General features: G+C 43.7%; 2 protein-coding genes across 4 annotated transcripts in view; both read right to left on the reverse strand.

Moving 5' to 3' along the window:
* The window catches only part of ndrg3a (ndrg family member 3a), a 29,915-nt gene extending 26,802 nt beyond the window's left edge, over positions 1 to 3,113 (reverse strand). Inside the window, exon 1 of one of the 2 annotated variants that reach the window (XM_062396068.1) lies at positions 2,952 to 3,113. The gene's annotated coding sequence lies outside the window, so the exon portion shown is untranslated. The remainder of the gene's footprint in view (positions 1 to 2,951) is intronic. The other variant, XM_062396076.1, reaches the window with a different exon arrangement.
* Positions 3,114 to 4,844: 1,731 nt separating this feature from the next.
* On the reverse strand, positions 4,845 to 18,922 carry phf20a (PHD finger protein 20, a). Of its 2 annotated transcripts, XM_062396098.1 has the most exons (17): positions 18,769 to 18,922; positions 16,680 to 16,786; positions 15,189 to 15,360; positions 14,176 to 14,260; positions 13,625 to 13,701; positions 12,874 to 13,471; positions 12,709 to 12,759; positions 12,349 to 12,618; positions 11,439 to 11,633; positions 11,196 to 11,291; positions 10,453 to 10,608; positions 9,618 to 9,799; positions 9,424 to 9,523; positions 8,034 to 8,229; positions 7,416 to 7,854; positions 6,689 to 6,869; positions 4,845 to 6,253 (listed from the first exon to the last, which is right to left on the reverse strand). In XM_062396098.1, the coding sequence occupies exons 1-17, from the start codon at positions 18,892 to 18,894 to the stop codon at positions 6,111 to 6,113; spliced, it is 3,174 nt and encodes a 1,057-aa protein (XP_062252082.1). In that variant the 5' UTR covers positions 18,895 to 18,922; the 3' UTR covers positions 4,845 to 6,110. The 2 variants fall into 2 exon arrangements, with proteins under 2 accessions (XP_062252082.1, XP_062252093.1); XM_062396109.1 differs by lacking the exon at positions 10,453 to 10,608.
* Positions 18,923 to 19,458: the final 536 nt, after the last annotated feature.

Here is a 19,458-nt window from a genome sequence, read left to right on the forward strand (position 1 = left end):
ATGCCGTACAGTCTGATTGAACAGGGGATAGACCGGATAACTGCCTGTATAGGCTGCTGAAAGGAAATTGAAGACATTAACCTAGAACAGAGGTGTATGTAGCATCAGCTGTTTTTGCTTTGAAAGGTTGAAGCTGCTGTTCAGACAGAGCTTGTGCTGTAACTCTACGCCTGGTGCAACTTAAGTTACAGATGCAGTTCAGTTACAAAAGCACAGCAGCACCACCTGAGTTCCAGGAGGAAGACTCCGAGGCAGGCACATACACAGTGCGCTGTGAACCATTTTCTCATGGCTGCAAATGTGTCAAATAGAACCTGTCAGTTGTATCAGTAAGACTGAAAAGCAACAGCGAAGGACACAAAGATGGGCTGTTGAAAATGGAGGTATTTCCAAATATGACTCACAGTGACGGTAAATGTCCCTGTCTGGCACAGGTTATGTTTTGCCCTGCAGGAATGGAAAACCAATAGACACAGTAATGCTGAGGTGAGAGTGAACACGAGGCAGACTCACTGTCAGCACAGTGGCTTAATTACTGTCTCCACATCTCCAGTGGGCATTATTCCCTGACATTCATCCCTGCAAGAAATCCGTTCAACACAAGAGCATTTCTCACTATTATGTACTCTGTAATCCCTAGAATACACCATGTCTATGTTGTAATCCAGCCTGAAAGGCACCTTAACAAGTGTTGCTTCTCAATGCTGAACTACCGGAAAAAATGTACATCACTCAATTAAAGTATAAGTTCAGAACTTATGAGTAATGCTGTCCGTGTTTGCTCTTTGAAAGCCTGAGGTTATTTTGTACTAATATCTCTGAGCACTCGCGGAAAGAGGAGTCCCTCCACAGTTTAAAGAAATATGAGAAAAATCTGATGGCTTTAGAAAAGTCCAGTGTGTAAGATGTTTTCTTTAGTGTATAATTGCCTGAAAATAAAAGTAAATGTGTATTCTTTATCTTAGAAAAAGCTTTTTGTATCTACTACTTCCACAGAGTCCACCATGTTCCCCAGCAGCCCAGAGGGGAAACACCAAAGACTGGCTCCAGGGACGGCCTTACGTGTGGGTTACTGTACACGTTTGGAAGGGGACAGGGAGACGATGGTGGTTGCTATATGCAACTTCGCCACTAAACACTTCTATATCCTACACAGTGAACCTTTAAACAAAGGGCTATAATAAAGCTCATACACAAGGTTTAAATTATTCAAAATTTCACTGAGTGCTCATTGTCAGGGCCTACAGAGACTAGATGAAAACATTTCCTGCTGCTTTCAAAATCTCAAGCACAATGTAAAAACGCAATAAACAACCTTAGACACTCCCATTAGTTAAACAGTAGGTTTTCACTGTAATTATCAACCAGGAGCGGATCGCTTCCAACGATATGGGAATAAACCTCCAACTGAACCCCCCACCCCCATCTACTCTTTCTCTTGCTTTCAAAAAACAAGACTGGTTTAGTGGTCTTCTGAGGAGCAGCCATCTGTCCATAGGTTGTTATCTGTTGACTCTTCTACACTGAACACCAGTCTTTGTCGACATTGTTGTGAGTGACAACAAATGCCTGGTAGTTGCTTATTGTGTAAGCTCAAGTCAAGAGGAACTGATAAGGCAAGATCTCTGAGGGCATTGTGGGAGGCCACCTGAATTTACAACCAACACCAAGATGAAAGTATAACATACTACAATGTTAACAATTAGAATTCAGAATTAAAGCTTTACTAAACACACAGTGTGTTTGTGGCTCTTATTACAAAGGTTGCAATGACCTTCGGGTAATTTATGGCATCATTCAATCTCTAACTTATATCTCCTCCCCCCCCCATTAATCGTGACTGATTTACTGTGAAACTGTAAAGCACAGTGTCCTTTTAAAACACATCACAGGGGGGCGGTGGTTGTTTTGAGTCAGGGGAAACACCTGATGGCCTCTCTCTTACACTGCCCACCTGTGTGACCTTCGCATGGCCACCAGTGACATTGTCATCACTCATGTGGTGTGTGAGTGGCCCGGCAGCCACACCACTGACACCGCTCAGATTGATAATGATGGGTCCAGACAGGGACAGTGTTTTCGACAAGAGGAATTGTACAGAATAAAGAAAATAATATCACCAGCCACACTGAGATGAGATTGATAAGGTGGAAAGACGCATGTCTACCACATGGACTTGGGCCTTTTTGGATGACGGTGTCCTGCCAGAGACATCCAGAGGAATTGTGATCCCAACATGTGATCGTGTTAGAATTGTTCCTATAAACCGAAAGGTACAACTAGTGTATTATTGAATTGAACAGATAGTTTATAATTTTAACTCCTCGTTTTTAGGCTGTAGCATACTAGTGTAGTGTTTAAGCATAACCTCTTCTCTTGAGGGGATTTTAACACTTGTATTGCGTTAACGTATTAAATCCATGTCGCTACCAAGCTATCCGGCTATCGTTTCTCCACTTGTTTTAGAACGGAAATGTACCATGTAGCTCATCGCTTCGTTGGATAACGAATACCAGCAGAATTGTGTTATTATAAAGCAGGCGGTTCATATAAGAGGTAGGACGGGAACACCGGCAGGGACGGACCGTGAGGAAACGGAGGTTATGTCGCATCACTGAGCTCCATTCATCCAACTGCAGTTGTCTAACTGGACCCTGCTCGCGCTCACCGAGCTACAGGCTCTCGCGCTGCTTTCAAACCGGTTCGGATTTTCCGCGAATCAACAACTAAATACTCCATTTTAGTTTTACGCTGCTGGACCAAGCCGCGCGGTGTAGAGAGATAGAGAGAGAGAGAGAGAGAGAGAGAGAGAGAGAGAGAGAGAGAGAGAGAGCAACGCGGGCACAGCTTCGAGGGAAGACAGCGGGCGGAGATAATCTCCTGTGGCATCGGGCGCATCTGTAAGTGAGGAGCGGTGACACGTTAGGTGAGGACGCGGGGCTAAGACTCACCTCGTCGGTAAAAAAAACAACCCAAAGGTGTCTCCGCTGGCTCCGGCTCGGTCGCTTGGTTTACGGCTGAACGTTGTTGTCTCGGCGCACGGTTCACACGGTCGCTGTCTGTCCGTCGCTTCCTCCCGTCTCTCTTCGCTGTGACGCGGCGCGGAACTACACGCTGCGCAGCAGACACCGCGGAGGAGCCAATAGGAGGAGGCGCTCCACGGCACGGGGAGGCGGAGGAGGAGGAGCGGACAGAGGTCTCACTCTGATCCCAAATAATCGACACCCAAAGATAGCGGGTTGAAGGTCCAATGTGTGGGGTTGAGGTGAAAGGGATCTATTGGCAGACATTTTAAATAAAATAATCAGTGAGTGTTTTGTATGTTATCATCGGAATTTAAAAAGGTGGTTTTCGGCCCTTACAATGGGCCCTTTATATTTAAATACTTTATATTAACATCGAGAGCGGGTCTTCTACAGAGGCCGCCATTTTTTTTACACAGGTTCTCTCACAGGTGAGGTGAGGGATATTCAGCTGCACCATGCAACTTCACCACTAGATGGCACTAAATTCTACACACTGAACCTTTAACATGGACTAAACTACCGGAAGTGTTCTGAACAAGAACAAATTCAACTTTATTTCACCTGTGAGGCAGAGGTGCATCACACTTAGGCTGAAATAAAAGACACACGTTTAAGAGTCCACACCCACTTTTAATGAGAGGAAAGATCCTTGCATTTAAAGTGATACTTCATGCAAAAATGAAAATGCACTCATTATCTACTCACCACTATCCCAACGCAAGGGGGTTGAAATGTTTGAGTACGCAAAACACTTTGGAGTGTCAGTGGTGAATAGCGTTTCAGCCAAATCCACTATTATTAAAGTATGCTGCGACCACTTCTTCAAACATAAAAAAATTAACATTAAATGTTTCCATACTGATCTTGTGGTGTCATCCGTGTCTGTTAGCCCCTACATTCATACTGGACTGGATACAAGGTCACTTACACCACCTTTTTAGCATAAATGTCCTCTGATATCCTGCTCGGATATTTAGGCTAAAAACATGATGTTTTTTTTACATTTGAAAAATCGGTTACAATTTACTTTAATTGGAATGGAGTCGGCTGCAACACTGCTTACCCCAGAAACTGTTTGTGGACTCAAACACTTCACCCACTCCTCTATTGGCATAGTAGAGTAGTGTAGTATCCCTTTAAATATTTTTAAATATCAAGGGTGCTTATGTCTTTCATTTTGAACTAATACCATCTTTGATAATGGCATATTTGAGCTCCTCCAGCTCAGGGGACGAACATGGTGGCTTCCCTCTGTGCTAGTTCTTCTTGGCCAATAAGATGTCCCTCTCCCTGCCCTGTCATCACTTGATGCTGGCTCAAATTTTGGAGATTAAGCGATTAGAATTCCCATCAAGTTGGTTTTCAATCTGATTATGTAACTGCACAAATCGGCTATGTGATAAAAATATATTACATGCATACACTCCCCCCCCCCACAAAATGTCCCTCTCATTCGTGCACATCTCCTGTGCAAACACTGGTTTGTTTTTGGCTAGTGAGCATCTCCACTGTGCAGAAGGTTTAATGTCTTGCTCAGTGGCACCTCGGCAGGAAATCATTCAGCTCGATTTCCTCTCGTTCTGTAATCACACAGTCAAAACCTCACAGCTGTAACCTCTATACTGCGGCCTCTAGTTTCAATCTGATTGTGTAACAGCTCAAATCAGATGCTAAGAAAAGATGTTACATGAAACTCTGAATGATGCGACCTCTAACTTCACTTGCAATGTCACAACCAGCTGGATAAACAGGATGAGAAGGAGCGCTCTTGTCCAGCCTTCATGTCAGACCGTGAGAAAATACACAAAAACATCTCCATAGTGATTAATAACAATGATAAGTTTATTTATGTACCAGCAAATCTGTTTGCATTGTTTTGGACATTTTCCCTGCTCCTACGCCAGACACTTACAGTACAGTAGCATACAATATCTGTATTTGGAGAATGTTTTCAATAAAGAAGAGCACATTTTTGAATAACATATTTACAAACAGCCGAAATACCGAAAATAAAACAGATGAAACAGAACAGAAAAATAATTTTACATGTCCTTTAAGTAGTATTTGTCATTTGACAAAGCACAAGATGCGAGGATAAGAAGAGACAAGCCTACATTACACTTTTCAGTGAATCATCAGTCAAGTGCCACAGCAACAACAATGCAAAGAGTGAACCGAAGTCAGGTTCACTGACAAAGACCTAACTGATAAAACTGGGGACTCACTGATAATGAGAACTGTTAGGAAAGAAGAATTACAGTTTAAGACAAAACAGAAATCACACTCGTTAGCGTCTCTAAAGCTGAAAATAAGATGCTTTTTGATTCCAGACAAAAATAACTTCACAGTGCAGTGTAAAACAACGAGGTCAAAATCAGAACAAATTATTTGTAGAATCTGCTTATGCAGGGTCATTACATACAGGATGTCTTCAAGTTACTACGTGTCCACACTTAGAGGAAAATGTTTTATGTATCGTGACATGTCAGGTGACCAAAACTGAACTTTGGGATAAGGTAAATGCAAAAGACAGTGACCATTGGAAAAACCTATTGCAAAGAGGCCATGTAGGTTCATTCAGGAACTCGATTGCAATCTCGAATATAAAGCTTCTGCATGTAAAGCACTGTGCACTGAGAGACAGGGCAACTTTAAGCAGTAGCTCAGACAAAAGGCATTCAGAAGGTTTAAAGTTGCATGGGAACCATAGAAGTGTAATGTGGTCCTAAGGATTCTCTCCTGCATTTACGAGGTTACTTTTTGTGTTAGATCCTGATTTACGATGCCAACTTTCCACGCATGCTCATATGAATAGTCATATGAGACACTGGCACGCTGCAGCATCAGATTCCACCACAGACTTAGAGACAGGGAGGAACAGCAGCAGAAATCAGGTCAGAGACTGTGGCGAACAACTGTATGCGCCTTGTAACTTGCATTAATATCTTTATCTCTCTTTGCAGCCAAAGAGAGAGAGAGAGAGAGAGAGAGAGAGAGAGAGAGAGAGAGCGACACGCATCTCCTCCGCTGTATTGTTTCTGCGTGCTGAGTGGTGACCCAGGCTTCTGCTGTTCTCTGGCGCCCTCATGTGGAGCTGACCAGGGCGATCTGCTGCACCTTGTCCAGCTGTGTCAGCAGCCGTTTCATGCGGTGTTTGAGCTGAGGCAGACGGGCCAGAGGTTCTGGAGGCTCCAGCTCTCCAGTGTAGTCCAGCCAACTCTCCAGTACTGAGGAGCAGAAAAAGAACCAGGGATGAACACATGGTTACAAATGATGTGGTTCTCTGAACACACAAAGACGGTACACACAATTCTCAGGTGTACATACACCTGTGTTTTGAAATGCCGAATTAAGCTAACACAGGTATGATGCAATCCTCCCAGCTTGTTACACATGGCAAAGACCTCTGTGCTGTTGCATAATGTCACAGCTCCTCAAAAGCAAATGTGTTTACATTCAATTCATCACTGAGTAATGCTAATGTACACATAGATGGTTGGATGCACTTATTCGAAGTTGCTTAGGATAAAAGCCTCCGTTAAATATGTGATGCAATGTAAAGATATAAGCAGGAGTCATCTTCACCTATTTAACTCTAATTTAATGAGATTCCCCAACCTATTCAAGACACATAAACTAAAACTATCAACTGCCAGTCTTACCATCCAGTTCCCGTTCAATGAAGTCCATCCTGTGTGAGACTTCATCCTGAACTGCATCTATGTGATCCAGCAGATTGATCTGCCACTGTTGATGATGTCTGCTGTTGTCTGCAGATTCTTCAGTATCTCTCCCATCCTCCTCGTTCATCTCAGCCTGGGACCATGAGCTACCCAACAAAGCCTGAAAACGTTCGAGTGAGATCATCAGACAAGATCTTCATAAAAACCAGAGCTCAGACCTGATAATATGAAAGCTTTGCAAAATCATTCATACACTGAAGACACTGACCTGTCCCAAGGAACATTGAGACAACAGTGATCCGGTTAAACTTTATAAAACATGTTATCTATATTCAGAAGCTTTAATTACATCACATAGAGAATGTTAATTATTTCAAAAACAATTATGTTACTAGTGCAGTATAATGTTAGTGGCTGCAACAAGACATCCTGCAAATCTTTGATTCCTGCCTCTGGCTGACATCTTCTCCATAGCAACCTCTCCTATGGTCATGGACACTCTCTGACCAACTGATTTTATGAGAAATCATTTCTCCTCTATTTATAATTTGCAGTGATCTGCTGATTAATGTCATGCAACATTTTGTGTGTTTATTATTTTTGATATTTTTAGGAGGTGTGGGTGTTATTGGTTAGTTCACTGCTCTAAAGTGACAATTCTAGCTGCAATGTAAACATCCTTGTCTGCTGTGGAACAAACCCCAACCTTGTTAATGTTTGCTGTTGATTTGGGCTTGTCTGTCTCCAGCAGGCTCCCGTAGCGCTGCTCCCGCTCCAGGAGCTCCTCAGTGCTTCTCATGCTGTCCTCCAGCTCTGAGCCCTGTCGGGTCTCCACCACCAGCCTCTGCTCCACTGCAGGGTAGTACGCCCGCGGTTTCTGATAGCAGTGTTCACTGGTAATGTACGAGTCTTGGAAGGATGGGAAGGGGGAGGAATAGGATGACGTGGAGGTGGCAGCTGTAGCAGCACGGCTCAGTTTCTCCAAAGCGTTTGACATTAAAATTTCTCCTCTGCTCATGTCCTCATCTGGAGTCGCGGGAGACGGAGCTGCGTCACTGCCCCGACATGAGTCAAAGCCAGTCAGTGACCTCTCCAGATGTTTCCATGGCTGCCGCCATAGCTGCAGGTCAGGGTGTGTGTTGCTCCTTAGGTGAAAAAAATAAAAAAAGATTAGACCACAGTGTTACGTTCAACAAAGCTGAGATGGGTCAAATGACATTACCCAGGACAAAAATAATTTCTGCCACAATCTTCTTTCAATTTACAATCTGTAGGTAACAGAAAAACACCCTCAAGACTGTTCATGCAGTTCCTCTGTACTCACTGTAAGACGTTCATCTTGAGCTGCAGTCCATTGAGGATCTCGACCACGTGGTGTACGTCTCCCAGCAGCTGGTGGGTGGTGGTGATCTTCTTGGCGTTTTGGTGAGAGTAGTTCTCTTCCAGGAAGGAGAGGCCATACATGTGACCATTGCTCAACCACTCACGATCATACCAGTAGCGCAGACTCTGTCTTTGACCTGATAGGGATAAAGAAAATTGCATTAAATCAAAGATAAAAACAATCTTTCTACTAGTTTGACGATAAGTAAAGCCACTGTTGGGTTATCAAGTGTCTCTTTAAGAATGAAGCTGTTGTCTTACTGTTACAGCTGCTAAGTTAGTGAGCAACACTTATTGGCTTAGTGGAATTATAGATTGCTGACACGGAGACTCCATATGTAAAAACACTACGTGCATACACGTACACCACACTGCACGGCAGCTTTTGCTTGGTGTACAGTGAGTCAAACGTCCAAACCTTCAAGACCAGAAGCTGTTAACCCCTCATTGTTCTACAGGCTTCAGCAAATTCAATTTTTTTTTTAAAGAAAAAAAAATTAGCAATGCAACGCTTCATTCAAGTCTAAACTTTAAGTAGGTTTATATCAATACCTTCAAACACAGTGCCAAGATTTAAGGGGTTCAAAAATACTTGGCTACTCAAATTACAGCTGAGACTTGGCACTTTTATGAAGGATCCATTATTTTATTTCAAATTTGATCTGCTGAAGCTCAGAACCTAAACAACAAAAAGTGTGTAGCTGTCCAAATATTTCCGGCCCTGGCAGTACAATTCTTCAGTTCTCAGGTATAGAGGCATAGTTCTACACTTGATCTAAAAATTAATACCTGTGTATTCGTCCACCTTGAAAAAGTGTCACTACACTCTGACGCTTAAATCTGTTTTTCTTTCCCCATTTAGCTAATACAGCTGTTGTGCAATTATGCAGCTCTTGATTAATGTGTTTACCATGGACACACCTGAACGGCCCCTGAAAGCCTGTAACATTTAGATATTGAGGCCATGGAGCTAAACTACAGCTCGCTATTTTTAGCTTCCCAACAATAAATGTTAATCTGAAGCACAAACATTCTGTTGTTTTACAGAAGAAAGGTCTCCGTTTACCACAAATTAGTTTAGTGTAACCTGAGGGAGACATTGTTCTCTCAGCAGGAAACTAGACAACCTTTTGATGCATGGCAACAGAAAATCAAGGCAAGATTCTATGGCAAAGAAGAAACTAGTCTATGAATTAAATAAATAATAATAAGTTAAATATAATGAGTTTTTAATAAGAATAATCACTGCTCACTGGGAAACAGTCATCAAATAAATAAACCAAACACGAGTAGTGACAGATCTTGGATCAAAATGGCTGTTTGTTGTTTACCTGGTGGGTCTCTGCAGATGTAGCAGGTGTATCTGTCTGGAACATTTTCTTCCAGCAGTCCCATGCAGGTGCCATGCTGCCAACACAAACAATCTTCACACTGAGGGAAGAATAAGATATAAAAGTTTCACATTCATCAAAACAATTTTTTGGACAAAATACATACACTGACAAGAAGCAATCAACAAGCTTACCTGGATCATGAAGTCATTCTCTTCTTCCACCTCACAGATACATCGCACTATCTCCTGGTCACTGGTGTCCACGGCACCAGAGTCCACACTCAGGGGAGGTGTGGTGACATCCAGATCCAACCCAAAGTCATCGTCACTCCACCCACAGCTGTCCGTGGACCAGTCACTGATACTATCCTCATCTATGGTGTAAGGGACAAACAGACCTTTTGGTTTTTCATGGCAATTACCCAACTTTTCAGGATTTTGCTTCACGTAAAGTTTTAATTAAATTGTAGCTAAATTAACATTCTTTAACTCTGAAAAAGATGTTGCACTATGGGTTTTAATGGATGTTTGTTGTTTCCATGATGAAGCAAGCCATAGCAGCAAAGAACAGCTCAGGATTCAATCAACCAAGCGACACAGCTGTGTCCGCTGCTAGTATCATTACCTCCACCAATCATTACCTCCACCATTGCTAATTGTTTGGTTGTCTGACTGTCTGAATACTAGAAAAAGAAAGAGTTAATTTCCATAACATGTTGTGCACGGTCGAGGAATGACTCCACAAAGCTCCTCATCAATTTTGGAGCTAATCCAGCACATATGGGCGGATCCAGGAAGTATCTTTTTTTATTTTCTTTAACATGGTGAGATAGGGTGTTAGCCTTGGTGGAGGTTCTGGTTCTGCATGTAATTAGCAACAATATTTGGACACAGATGTGTTACAATTTGTACTGAAACATCCGCCTGATGGATTGAATCCAAAGGAAATAGAATGGAGGGGGAAAGAGGCCATGTACATGTACAGTCACACACACACACACGCACACTGAGTCATCAAGATACCCACCATCCACATGTATCTGCTCTGTGTAGCTGTATCCAGGCCTGCCGGGGTAGGCCTCAGGCTTGTGATTGTGTGGGGGGGGGGTTTTGAGTGGCAAATGCAATTTGGACTGAAGACCCAATACTGAGATGTCAATATTCTCCTCACTACCTGTGTAGTCTGTTAATACAGGGAAGGGGGGGAAGCAGATGTAGAACAAAAAAGTCAACTTTGAAAATGCTACACAAACGGCCATCAGGAGGTGACAAAATGTGACACAACAAAACATTATGGACAAACGATAAGACTAAATAACAATCAGGGATACTCAATTTGATAAAAAAGCTATGTGGCCTGCCTTTCAGGCCTGTGAGCTATGGGAAAGGACCAATCAGTGTTAAGATTAGCCTACACGTGTGAGACTATGCTAAATGCACTGGTGTGAATGTCATCTAGAAATATGAGGAAATACTGTTTGTTTGGATTAGTCCTGATCAGTGCAACGATATGTTCTGACTTCACATCACCAGTTTGACTAACAGAGGTAAAAGAAATGAGATGGAGCTTTTTATTTGGCACAATAGAGTGTCAGAGGCCAGCGACAGATGTAAAACGTCTCCCACACACAGAGGCTCAGCCACCACACCAAGAGGAGTGAATAGAGCAATTCATGCGATGCAGGCTAGCCATTTCCACAATGTCACAGTGAGTGCACATGCAGAGCAGCAGAGATGTGAGGACGCCTGATGCCAGGGACCCCTTCTTACCAGACTTTGCCTTCTTTTTCTTCTTTTTCTTCTTTAATTTAATGCGGAGGAAGTCCTTCTGTTTCGGCTTCTCTTTCAGTTTGTCTTTTACGGACCCTAGGGATCATTAAGTGGAAACAAGTTAAGCCCTGTGTGAAAACAGCTCACGCTACAGGTTTCTATTCTACATGCAAAAGTACTGGCAGACAACAGTGAGAGGGCAGGACTCTATGGGACACACAATGCAGTCATTTTCATACTGACCAATGTCAAAGCCACTCCTCTCCAAATCCTTGTCCTGCTGCTGGCATCCGTTCCTGTCCAGCTGGTTCTCCTTGCTTTTCTCCCTCAGCAGTGCCCTGAGCTGATGGCCCTGGGTGTTGACTGCTGGAGGAGCTGAAGTGCGTCTGCCTGCGGTCTTCACCTCGCCACGGGGAAGCACAGCCCCGCCAACAGAGTCTGAGAAGGAAGAAGAAAATAAAATCAAAAATATTTACTCAAGAATGGAGGTATATTTGGCCTTGTTTAAGAGTTTTATGATTACAAATTACATCATGTCACAATTCATCCTCTCTGATTTTATAGCTGCAAAAAGGTAGACCGGGAACCAAAAAACCAAGTACATTTTTATGTCCTCTTGCAGACTAGCCTGTCCACCTTCCATTCAGAGATCTCCACCTGACCTGAAACAGGTCGGAACAATCACAACCATTTACATGAGTCTATAATGGGACTGATCTGACAATGACTGACGCAGCTCAAACGCTACTTTTATTTAAGAAGTACCGAACACTGATCAGTGGAATTTTCCATGACATTAAGATGTATTTTTTCAGCTGGGAACTACATTTTGTGAATTTCATTCCATGATGAAATACATTAATGCTGGTTATAAAAATCACATTTATCACCGAATTTATATATATTTTTTTTAAACAACAGATCTCAATATGGCTCATAAATCCTCCTTGTGTTTCAATCAAGATGGCTGCCATGCAAAATCCTGCAGAATCTGCAGTATATAACATTAATAAACATACTGGATGGTATATTCTCTGGAAGGGAAGGACAGTCAACCTGATCTACTGCGTTTGTTGATATCTAAGTCACATGTTTCATCACTCTGACCGGCTGTAGGTCTATCTAACAGCAGTGTAACTGGAGAGGAACTCACGCATAGAGGCAGAGATGGTGCGCCTTCTCTTCGGAGTGTCCATACCGGTAGCTGGAGTCGGTTTCTCTGAGGCCCTGGTCTGGACGCTCCTGGTGGGGCTGCGCTCCTCCTCCAGAGGCTGCTCCTCGCCATGGTAATATTTCATATGGTAGTGCAGCAGCTTAGCTTTACGGAATGACTTTGTGCAGCCCGGAGCACTGCACTTAAATGGGTTGTGGTCGAGGTTGATTGACAGGACGGGAGGAGGCTGGTTTTTGATAACTCTGTACACTAAGACAAATAAAACAAAGCATGTCAACGATGCATATCAAAACATGTGTGACGACTGAATTTGTTTATTAAATGTTGGGAGGTACTCACGTGGTTCTCTGCTAAATCTGTTGGGGTTGTGGAAACCTTGCTTCCTCACCGCTATCAAAAACAAGAAACACTATTTATGAACATGAACATATACCCAGACACTATGGGATGCAAATGGCTCTGAGTTTCTCATTTTCACAGTGAATTTTCTTCATTAACACCTACGTTTCACAGGCTGGGGAGGGGGCACATCCACTACAGGCTGAGAGCTTTCTGATTGGATGTTTGGTTTCTTCTCCTCGTCTCCATTCGATTCTGTGGTTGTCATAGGGACAGACCCCTCCTCTGTCTTTGCTGACGTCTGAGTGGGTAACTCAGTGTATGGCTTGGGTGACTCTGTGTATGGCTTTGTTCCTTTCCATTCTGTCTCTTGCGGTTCCTCCTTCAGATCTCCATTTACACGACACTGGTCAACATTTGGTTTGTCGTCTTCCTCCTCCTTCACTTTCACTCCATTTGGGAGTCCTGTTGCTTTTTCTGCATCCATGGACTGATTTCCTTGCTCTGATAAGTCCTCTTCCTGTTTGATGGTGGGAGCAGCCTCAATCTCACTGTTTGTTTTCTTGCTCTTCTCATTGGACATCCCCTCTTCATGATCCTCATCCTCACTGTTGCTGTCCTCCTCCTGGTCGGACGTGCTTCGTCTGGCTCGTTTGTTTTTGGGACCTCCGTTCTCCTGAGGCCTCCGGTCTCTGCGGTTCGGGGCCCTCCTAACCATGTTCCTCTCAGAGGAGCGAGACTTCCCGCTACCAGCACTGCCTCTCTATTGGACAGCGGGATAAAGAGGAAGTTCAGGAACAGGAACAGGAAAAAATGTAAATAAAAAGCTCATGATGTGGTTGAAAGAGGACGATATACTTAAACAGTGTCCAACATAGATTGATTATGGATATTTATGAATACATATTGTATTTACCTCTTTAATAAATGGCTTCACATGTATTTCTTTCACTGTCTGGATGACACCATCATAGAATTTCACAGTGTAGGATGCTGAGAGGGATAGAGCAGAACAAATGAATGTAAACCATGTTGTACGTAAGCCTCAGCTGGAAGTCGGATAGACACACGTACAGACTAGTGTATGAGCTTCAAGGGCTATTTTTCTTCTTAGGGACACATTCCCTCATTCAGATTTTTGTAATTGCTTATATGACAGTTCTACCTTTAGACTCTCTTGCCAAAGACAGAGAAAACCATTTCGCTAACATTGAAAGCCACTCATTACCACGGTTTATTTTCGAAAGTGACAGTTGAACATTTTAAACTTAGCTTCCTGATGCAAAATCTTGTTCCTAAAAAACACAAATCTCAAATAACCAGGAGAAAATCTCTCATCTGCCACATTAACTTGACTCAATCAACCTTACAATCATTAAATGGATACATCATGGAGCAGTAGATTAAACAATTTTAAATGAAATGAATGCATATAAACATTTGAGACCTGAAGTTATGCATACCCACCATCTTTATTGACTGAAATGACCTTAGCAGGGTAGAAACGGCAGTCGGACCAGCTGGCTAGGACCTTGTCATTCACATGAAAGCCCTGGAGGAAGGACACAGATGTTTAATCTCTGGCACACTGTAGGCTAATTATTCAAATAACAGCAGCGGTGGAGCAGTTCAATGCTAACAAACCCTATTGTTATTATATCTATACTGAAATACTTTTAAAAAACAGCACTCCAACTTAAGTAAAAGTAAAAATAACGATTAAGAAATCCTCTGCTTTGTTACACAGGGTATAACCTCACGCCGGGTTCACACCGGACCTTAAGCGACGCGTAAGCGAGGCGTAAGCGCAGCGCCAATCCTCTGGCTCCCATCCACTCCCATGTTAAATCGTTGTGCTGAACACACCGGACGCTGAAGCGTAGGGTTGCACATTATTAAATGTCCCCCTCTGCCCATCCACTACAGCCACACAAGCAGACATAAAGATAAAAAGAGAGAGAGAGGGGGGTGGGCTACGTATTCTCCACATAGGTTTGAGTGGAGAATACGTCATTTACCCTTGACACCCGACATTTAACGCACCCGACATTTAACGGAGCAAACAGCGGAGAAGTTCTTCAACATATAACTGAAGTGGAGAAGTACAGTGAGTTGTATGATCCTCGGAACATGTTGTATAAAGACAACACTAAAAAGGACACATGTTGGGACACTGTTGCAGTTACTTTTGGAGCAACAAGTAAGTATATGCTTGAAAAAAAATATTAAATGCTGTTTTTACTGCAGGCTGATAACAGCGGCGCTTTGGCGTCGCTACCGCGCCCGGTGTGAACCGCCAAGCGCCGGCGCTCTAGGGATTAGCGCTTACGCCTCGCTTCGGCATCGCTTCCGCGTCCGGTTTGAACCGGGCGTCAGTGTGATAAAAAAAAAGGCTAGAGGTACCAAATGTAACCCATAGGTGGGGCAGTTTCCATATTTAACACAGGTCCAAACAGGATGAGCATTGTTCTTTATCTTACAGGTAGAGGAGCATCTTCCGGCAGGCCCTGCCGCCTCAGCTGAATCCTCTCCACGGGTCTCAAGTAGGGACTGGTCCAATCAAACCATTCGTCGTAACGGTGGCTCCACTGGCGGTAATGTATCAGTACTTTCTCATCGTCGTAGTCAATCTTCTCTATGTTTCCAGCATACCTACAGGAAAAAAGACATCCAATAGTGTTCAATTGGGCCTTTGACTGACTGACAGAGGAGGATACTTCCACAAGATTAAGTGTCTTAATCATGTCAATGAAATAATGAAGGCAGTAAGTATGGTGGAAAGAATTAGTATTGTGATTGTATAATTCTTATGACTTAATATCTACTTTATTAGTTACACCGAGCCAGTGTAACTACAGCTAGGAGCCAATAGTGTGCCCAGGGGATGGCCAGTTAGCATCGGCAAGTAAATGGTAGCTAAAACGCTGCAGCTGACCCGTGAGAGTTTGACAGCGACACATGCACCAATTTTTGGAAACATAACTGATAATATAAATAGTCTCTACTGTAGCCATCACTGTGTGTATGATTTATTTTTTACGCTTAGACTCTTGTTAAAAAACTAAACGTGAAAAACCCATTAAATCATTATGTTGAATCGCAATATTTAAACTAATAATGACCTTTTTGTCCTACTACAAGGATCTGTGTTAACTGTAATTCTACCCTTTGACGTTTAGCACCCAACAGGAAATTGTCAAATGTATTCTTACCAAGTAGAAATACTCAGATTGGTTGATGTGAGGGGCGACACCTGGGTAGAGAGTGCATGAGGTGGAATTTAAACATCAGTGATAGCTCTCTCACTCGGTGTAAATTCTCCAGACAATGACTGGCTCTATTCATACATCTGCCCAATCGGACATTACAGGCACTTTGTACAAGAGAGTTGGAAGAGTTACAGTCCGTTCAATGACCAGTCCAACTGATTTTGACATCTGCATTCTAACATAGAGCTCCTCCAGGTAAAATGTTTGTAAGTAATGTAATGGTTAATGGAAGGTAATAACTGTTCCTGCAGAGAGAGTTATCACTTTTTATAAACTAAAAGGCGGGGAGCAGTTGATATATGAACAAAGTTTTACTTTACACACAAAAAGGTCACATGTCGTTTGGATTAAAAAATGCTTGTGGAACAATCATCAGACCGTCTCATTTGAATTTTTCCCAATCATAACCATAAAATCCCAGTTTCATATTTCTGTCCTTCATAATTAATCCAGGTCAAAGACTGGTTTCCTGTCAACTTAAGACCACACACCCATTACCAGCTGTTGTTTACTGTCAGGAAAGCAATGATGTAATAAAAGGGCTTCCTACACCCACTCAGATTCTTAAGCGTCTCATGTTTGTTGACACACAGAATAGTTTGACCCAGGGCCCAGAGAGGAAGGCATAGGAGTTTACAGTGAGAGAGTGACGGAAGTGAACAGTAACATGGATGGAGAGAAATGAGCAAGGCCATGACTCACCAGTTTTTGAGGCTGTCTCTGGCCTCAAGCTGAGCTCCCACCTCAAATGTAATCCCTCTTCTGTTAGGGGGCGTCTTACTCATACTGCCCACATCAAGGCTCCTTTCCTGCACACACACACACACACACACACATGTTAACCAATCAAGACTATATCTATATGACCTTGGACACACTACTAAGAAACACATTGTGTCTAGCCATGGATAAAACACACATGACTATCAAGGACTGTGCAGGTGAGCTCTCCCAGGCCATCTCTAACAATGAATCTACCAGAGTATGGTGGTAAATCACAGCTTTGCACCTGAGTAGCAATTTAGGTGAAAGTGAGCCGCTCCCACTGTGAGGCAGCAGGAAAACTATGCAGTCCAGGCTGTCGACAGCAATCATACACATGCTACAGATTACACAAGGTGCAATAGTGTACAGGTGAGCCATGCCCCTCAAATGGTAGTGAAATGTGCAACTGACATCAGATGTTCAGTGATCTGGGAACAACCTCACCCAGGTTCCTATGAGGGTCCTGAGCAGTCAATACAAAAGAGGACTAATCAATAATATGGCAAAATGGGATTTCTGTGTCATTAGATTCCCCGTCGAGATGACACAATGAGAGGCGGTCCAAGAATGACTAAGGTAACTTAACATAGCTTTCCCTTCCCACTGTCAGCATCCATCTGTACAGTAGGGAACTAATAAATAGCAATGCACCAGTATGTCTTGACTGATTAGCCGCATATTCTTCTTATATTGTCTGTGTAGTCGCATCAAATAGAGAGTCTGCAGCTGATGTTCAGCCCTCCAGCTGTGATGAAAGGGCTTTGTGGATGAGGATCTTTTTGTCTTACGCTGAGAATATCCTCATGATAGCGACCCCTGTTATCGTCACATATGAACACCGATATTTCGGCTCCATCTATTACAAGCGGAATGGTTTCCGTGATACATCTGGATGGCTTACTTTCCTCTCGGTGTGACTCGGTTCATCACTATAGCAGAGTTTCTGGCTTTCGGCGCAGCCCTCAAACCGGATGTCTTCGCACTACTCGGCCCACGTGTTTTGTGCTCAGTCGATTTCACGTTTAGACACAATGGGAGACAATGGGTCGGTCGCCCCTATGACTAGCCACCTTTTGCAGGTTGATACCGATCGCGGTGGATGAAGCTGGAGATAAAAACATTTGGTATAAAACGCGAGCTAAATGAAATCGTGCATTTTAATGGCCTGCACAGAGAGGGAGAGAGAAAGAGAGACGGAAGACAGCGAGCCAGGCAGGGCTCACACACGGAGTTGTAACGGTGCTGGCATCATTCAGGAGCCGGATAATGATTATCTGTTACACCGTGACAATAAATGGCTTATTGTGTAATAGTATGTAATGATTAATGCAACATTAGGTTGACGTTTTACTATAATAAACGGAAAACCTCAGCACCCACACCCTTTGATGTATTAAATACGCACAGCCGAGAGTCCCCTGGTCATAAGTATGAGCTGTTTTTCAAGCACACTGGTAAGACGATGGCCCTGGACGCAGCTTGGGGTCTATTGTTAAACACCAGCAGCACTACGGACACTTTATTGTCCAGTGTTTTATAACCAGTGGGCGTAGCGGGAAAGCAACGGCGAATACGGAGTCGGCCAGGGCGAACGTGACTGGTCAGATCACTCCGGCATGGGCGGGACATTCGCCGTGCTAGCATTTGATTGGCCGCTCGGCTGTCATTCACGCAGCTCGTCGGGGCCTCGCGCTGGGCCTACTCTGAGACTTTCGAGCGAGCGGCGTGGAAGAATCACGAAGCTTCAAACTTCCCCCCCAAGTGACAAAAGCACGGAGTCGCTGATAGTAGGCCCATTGGCGACGATGCACGCGGCGAACACAAGCCAAGGCAGGCCCGACACAAACACGACGAGGACTCGAACGCACGAAGTGTTTGATCGGCGACTTCGTCATGTTTGTTTTGAACTCGAGGAGCCGACACGCGGCTCCGCACCATCCCCGCTGCTGAAGCATCCACCACGGCGGGCTCCCGAGGCTCGTTTCGCTCTCAAACGCGGAGGGGAGAGGAGCCTTGTGCCTCCTACCTGTTCTCCGGTCACTCTCTGTCCGGCTGGCTGCAAAATGGTGTCATTTAATCCCGTTGAAGAGCAGGTCCTGCCGCCTCTGCCTGTCTCCTCCGGATCACGCAGTTGAATTTCTCCCCCTTGCATTCACCACCGGCGCGGGCTGCTAGGCGGCGCACTGCGCATGCGCGGCCAGCGGCCCTGATGTCTTCCGATAACCCCACAGAATAACATCGTAGATAGGTTACAAGAGCTGGTGTCTGCCCCAAATACCACAGTGTTGTCTCTGTGTGTCTTCATACTGAGTATTAAACACATATAACCTTTAATCATTGTGAGGGCATCTAAATTATAGGTCCAGTGTGGAAGATTTAGGTGAAAGGAATCTATTGGCAGAAATTGAATTTAAATATAATGCTAGTTTGTTTCATCTAAATTGTACAGATGTTTTTTTTGACACTAGAATTTACAGTAGTCTAAACTGGACAAACTAAACACCTCTCAGTTCTATGACGACTCTGAAGGCTGCCACAGGTTCTCTGTCATGTTTGGAAGGGGAGGGGCAGGTGAGGGGTATTCAGTTGCAGCATGACACCTAACCACTAGATGTCCCTAAATCTTACACACTGAAGATGGAGGAGATACCAATTCATCAGCAGCAGCAGCATCCTAACTTTCCTCTCATTCGTATTGATACATTTGGATTCAGTA

This window comes from Platichthys flesus, chromosome 2 (genome assembly GCF_949316205.1).
Source record: "Platichthys flesus chromosome 2, fPlaFle2.1, whole genome shotgun sequence".
NCBI lineage: Eukaryota > Metazoa > Chordata > Actinopteri > Pleuronectiformes > Pleuronectidae > Platichthys > Platichthys flesus.

Excerpts from the sequence above, each read along its gene's own strand:
- phf20a (XM_062396098.1), bottom strand. The coding sequence starts at position 18,894 with ATGCAAGGGGGAGAAATTCAACTGCGTGATCCGGAGGAGACAGGCAGA. Across the intron at positions 15,361-16,679 it reads AGAGACAGCCTCAAAAACTG|GTATGCTGGAAACATAGAGA; the intron begins GTGAGTCATGGC and ends TTTTTCCTGTAG. Across the intron at positions 6,870-7,415 it reads CAACAGCAAACATTAACAAG|GCTTTGTTGGGTAGCTCATG; the intron begins GTTGGGGTTTGT and ends GAACGTTTTCAG.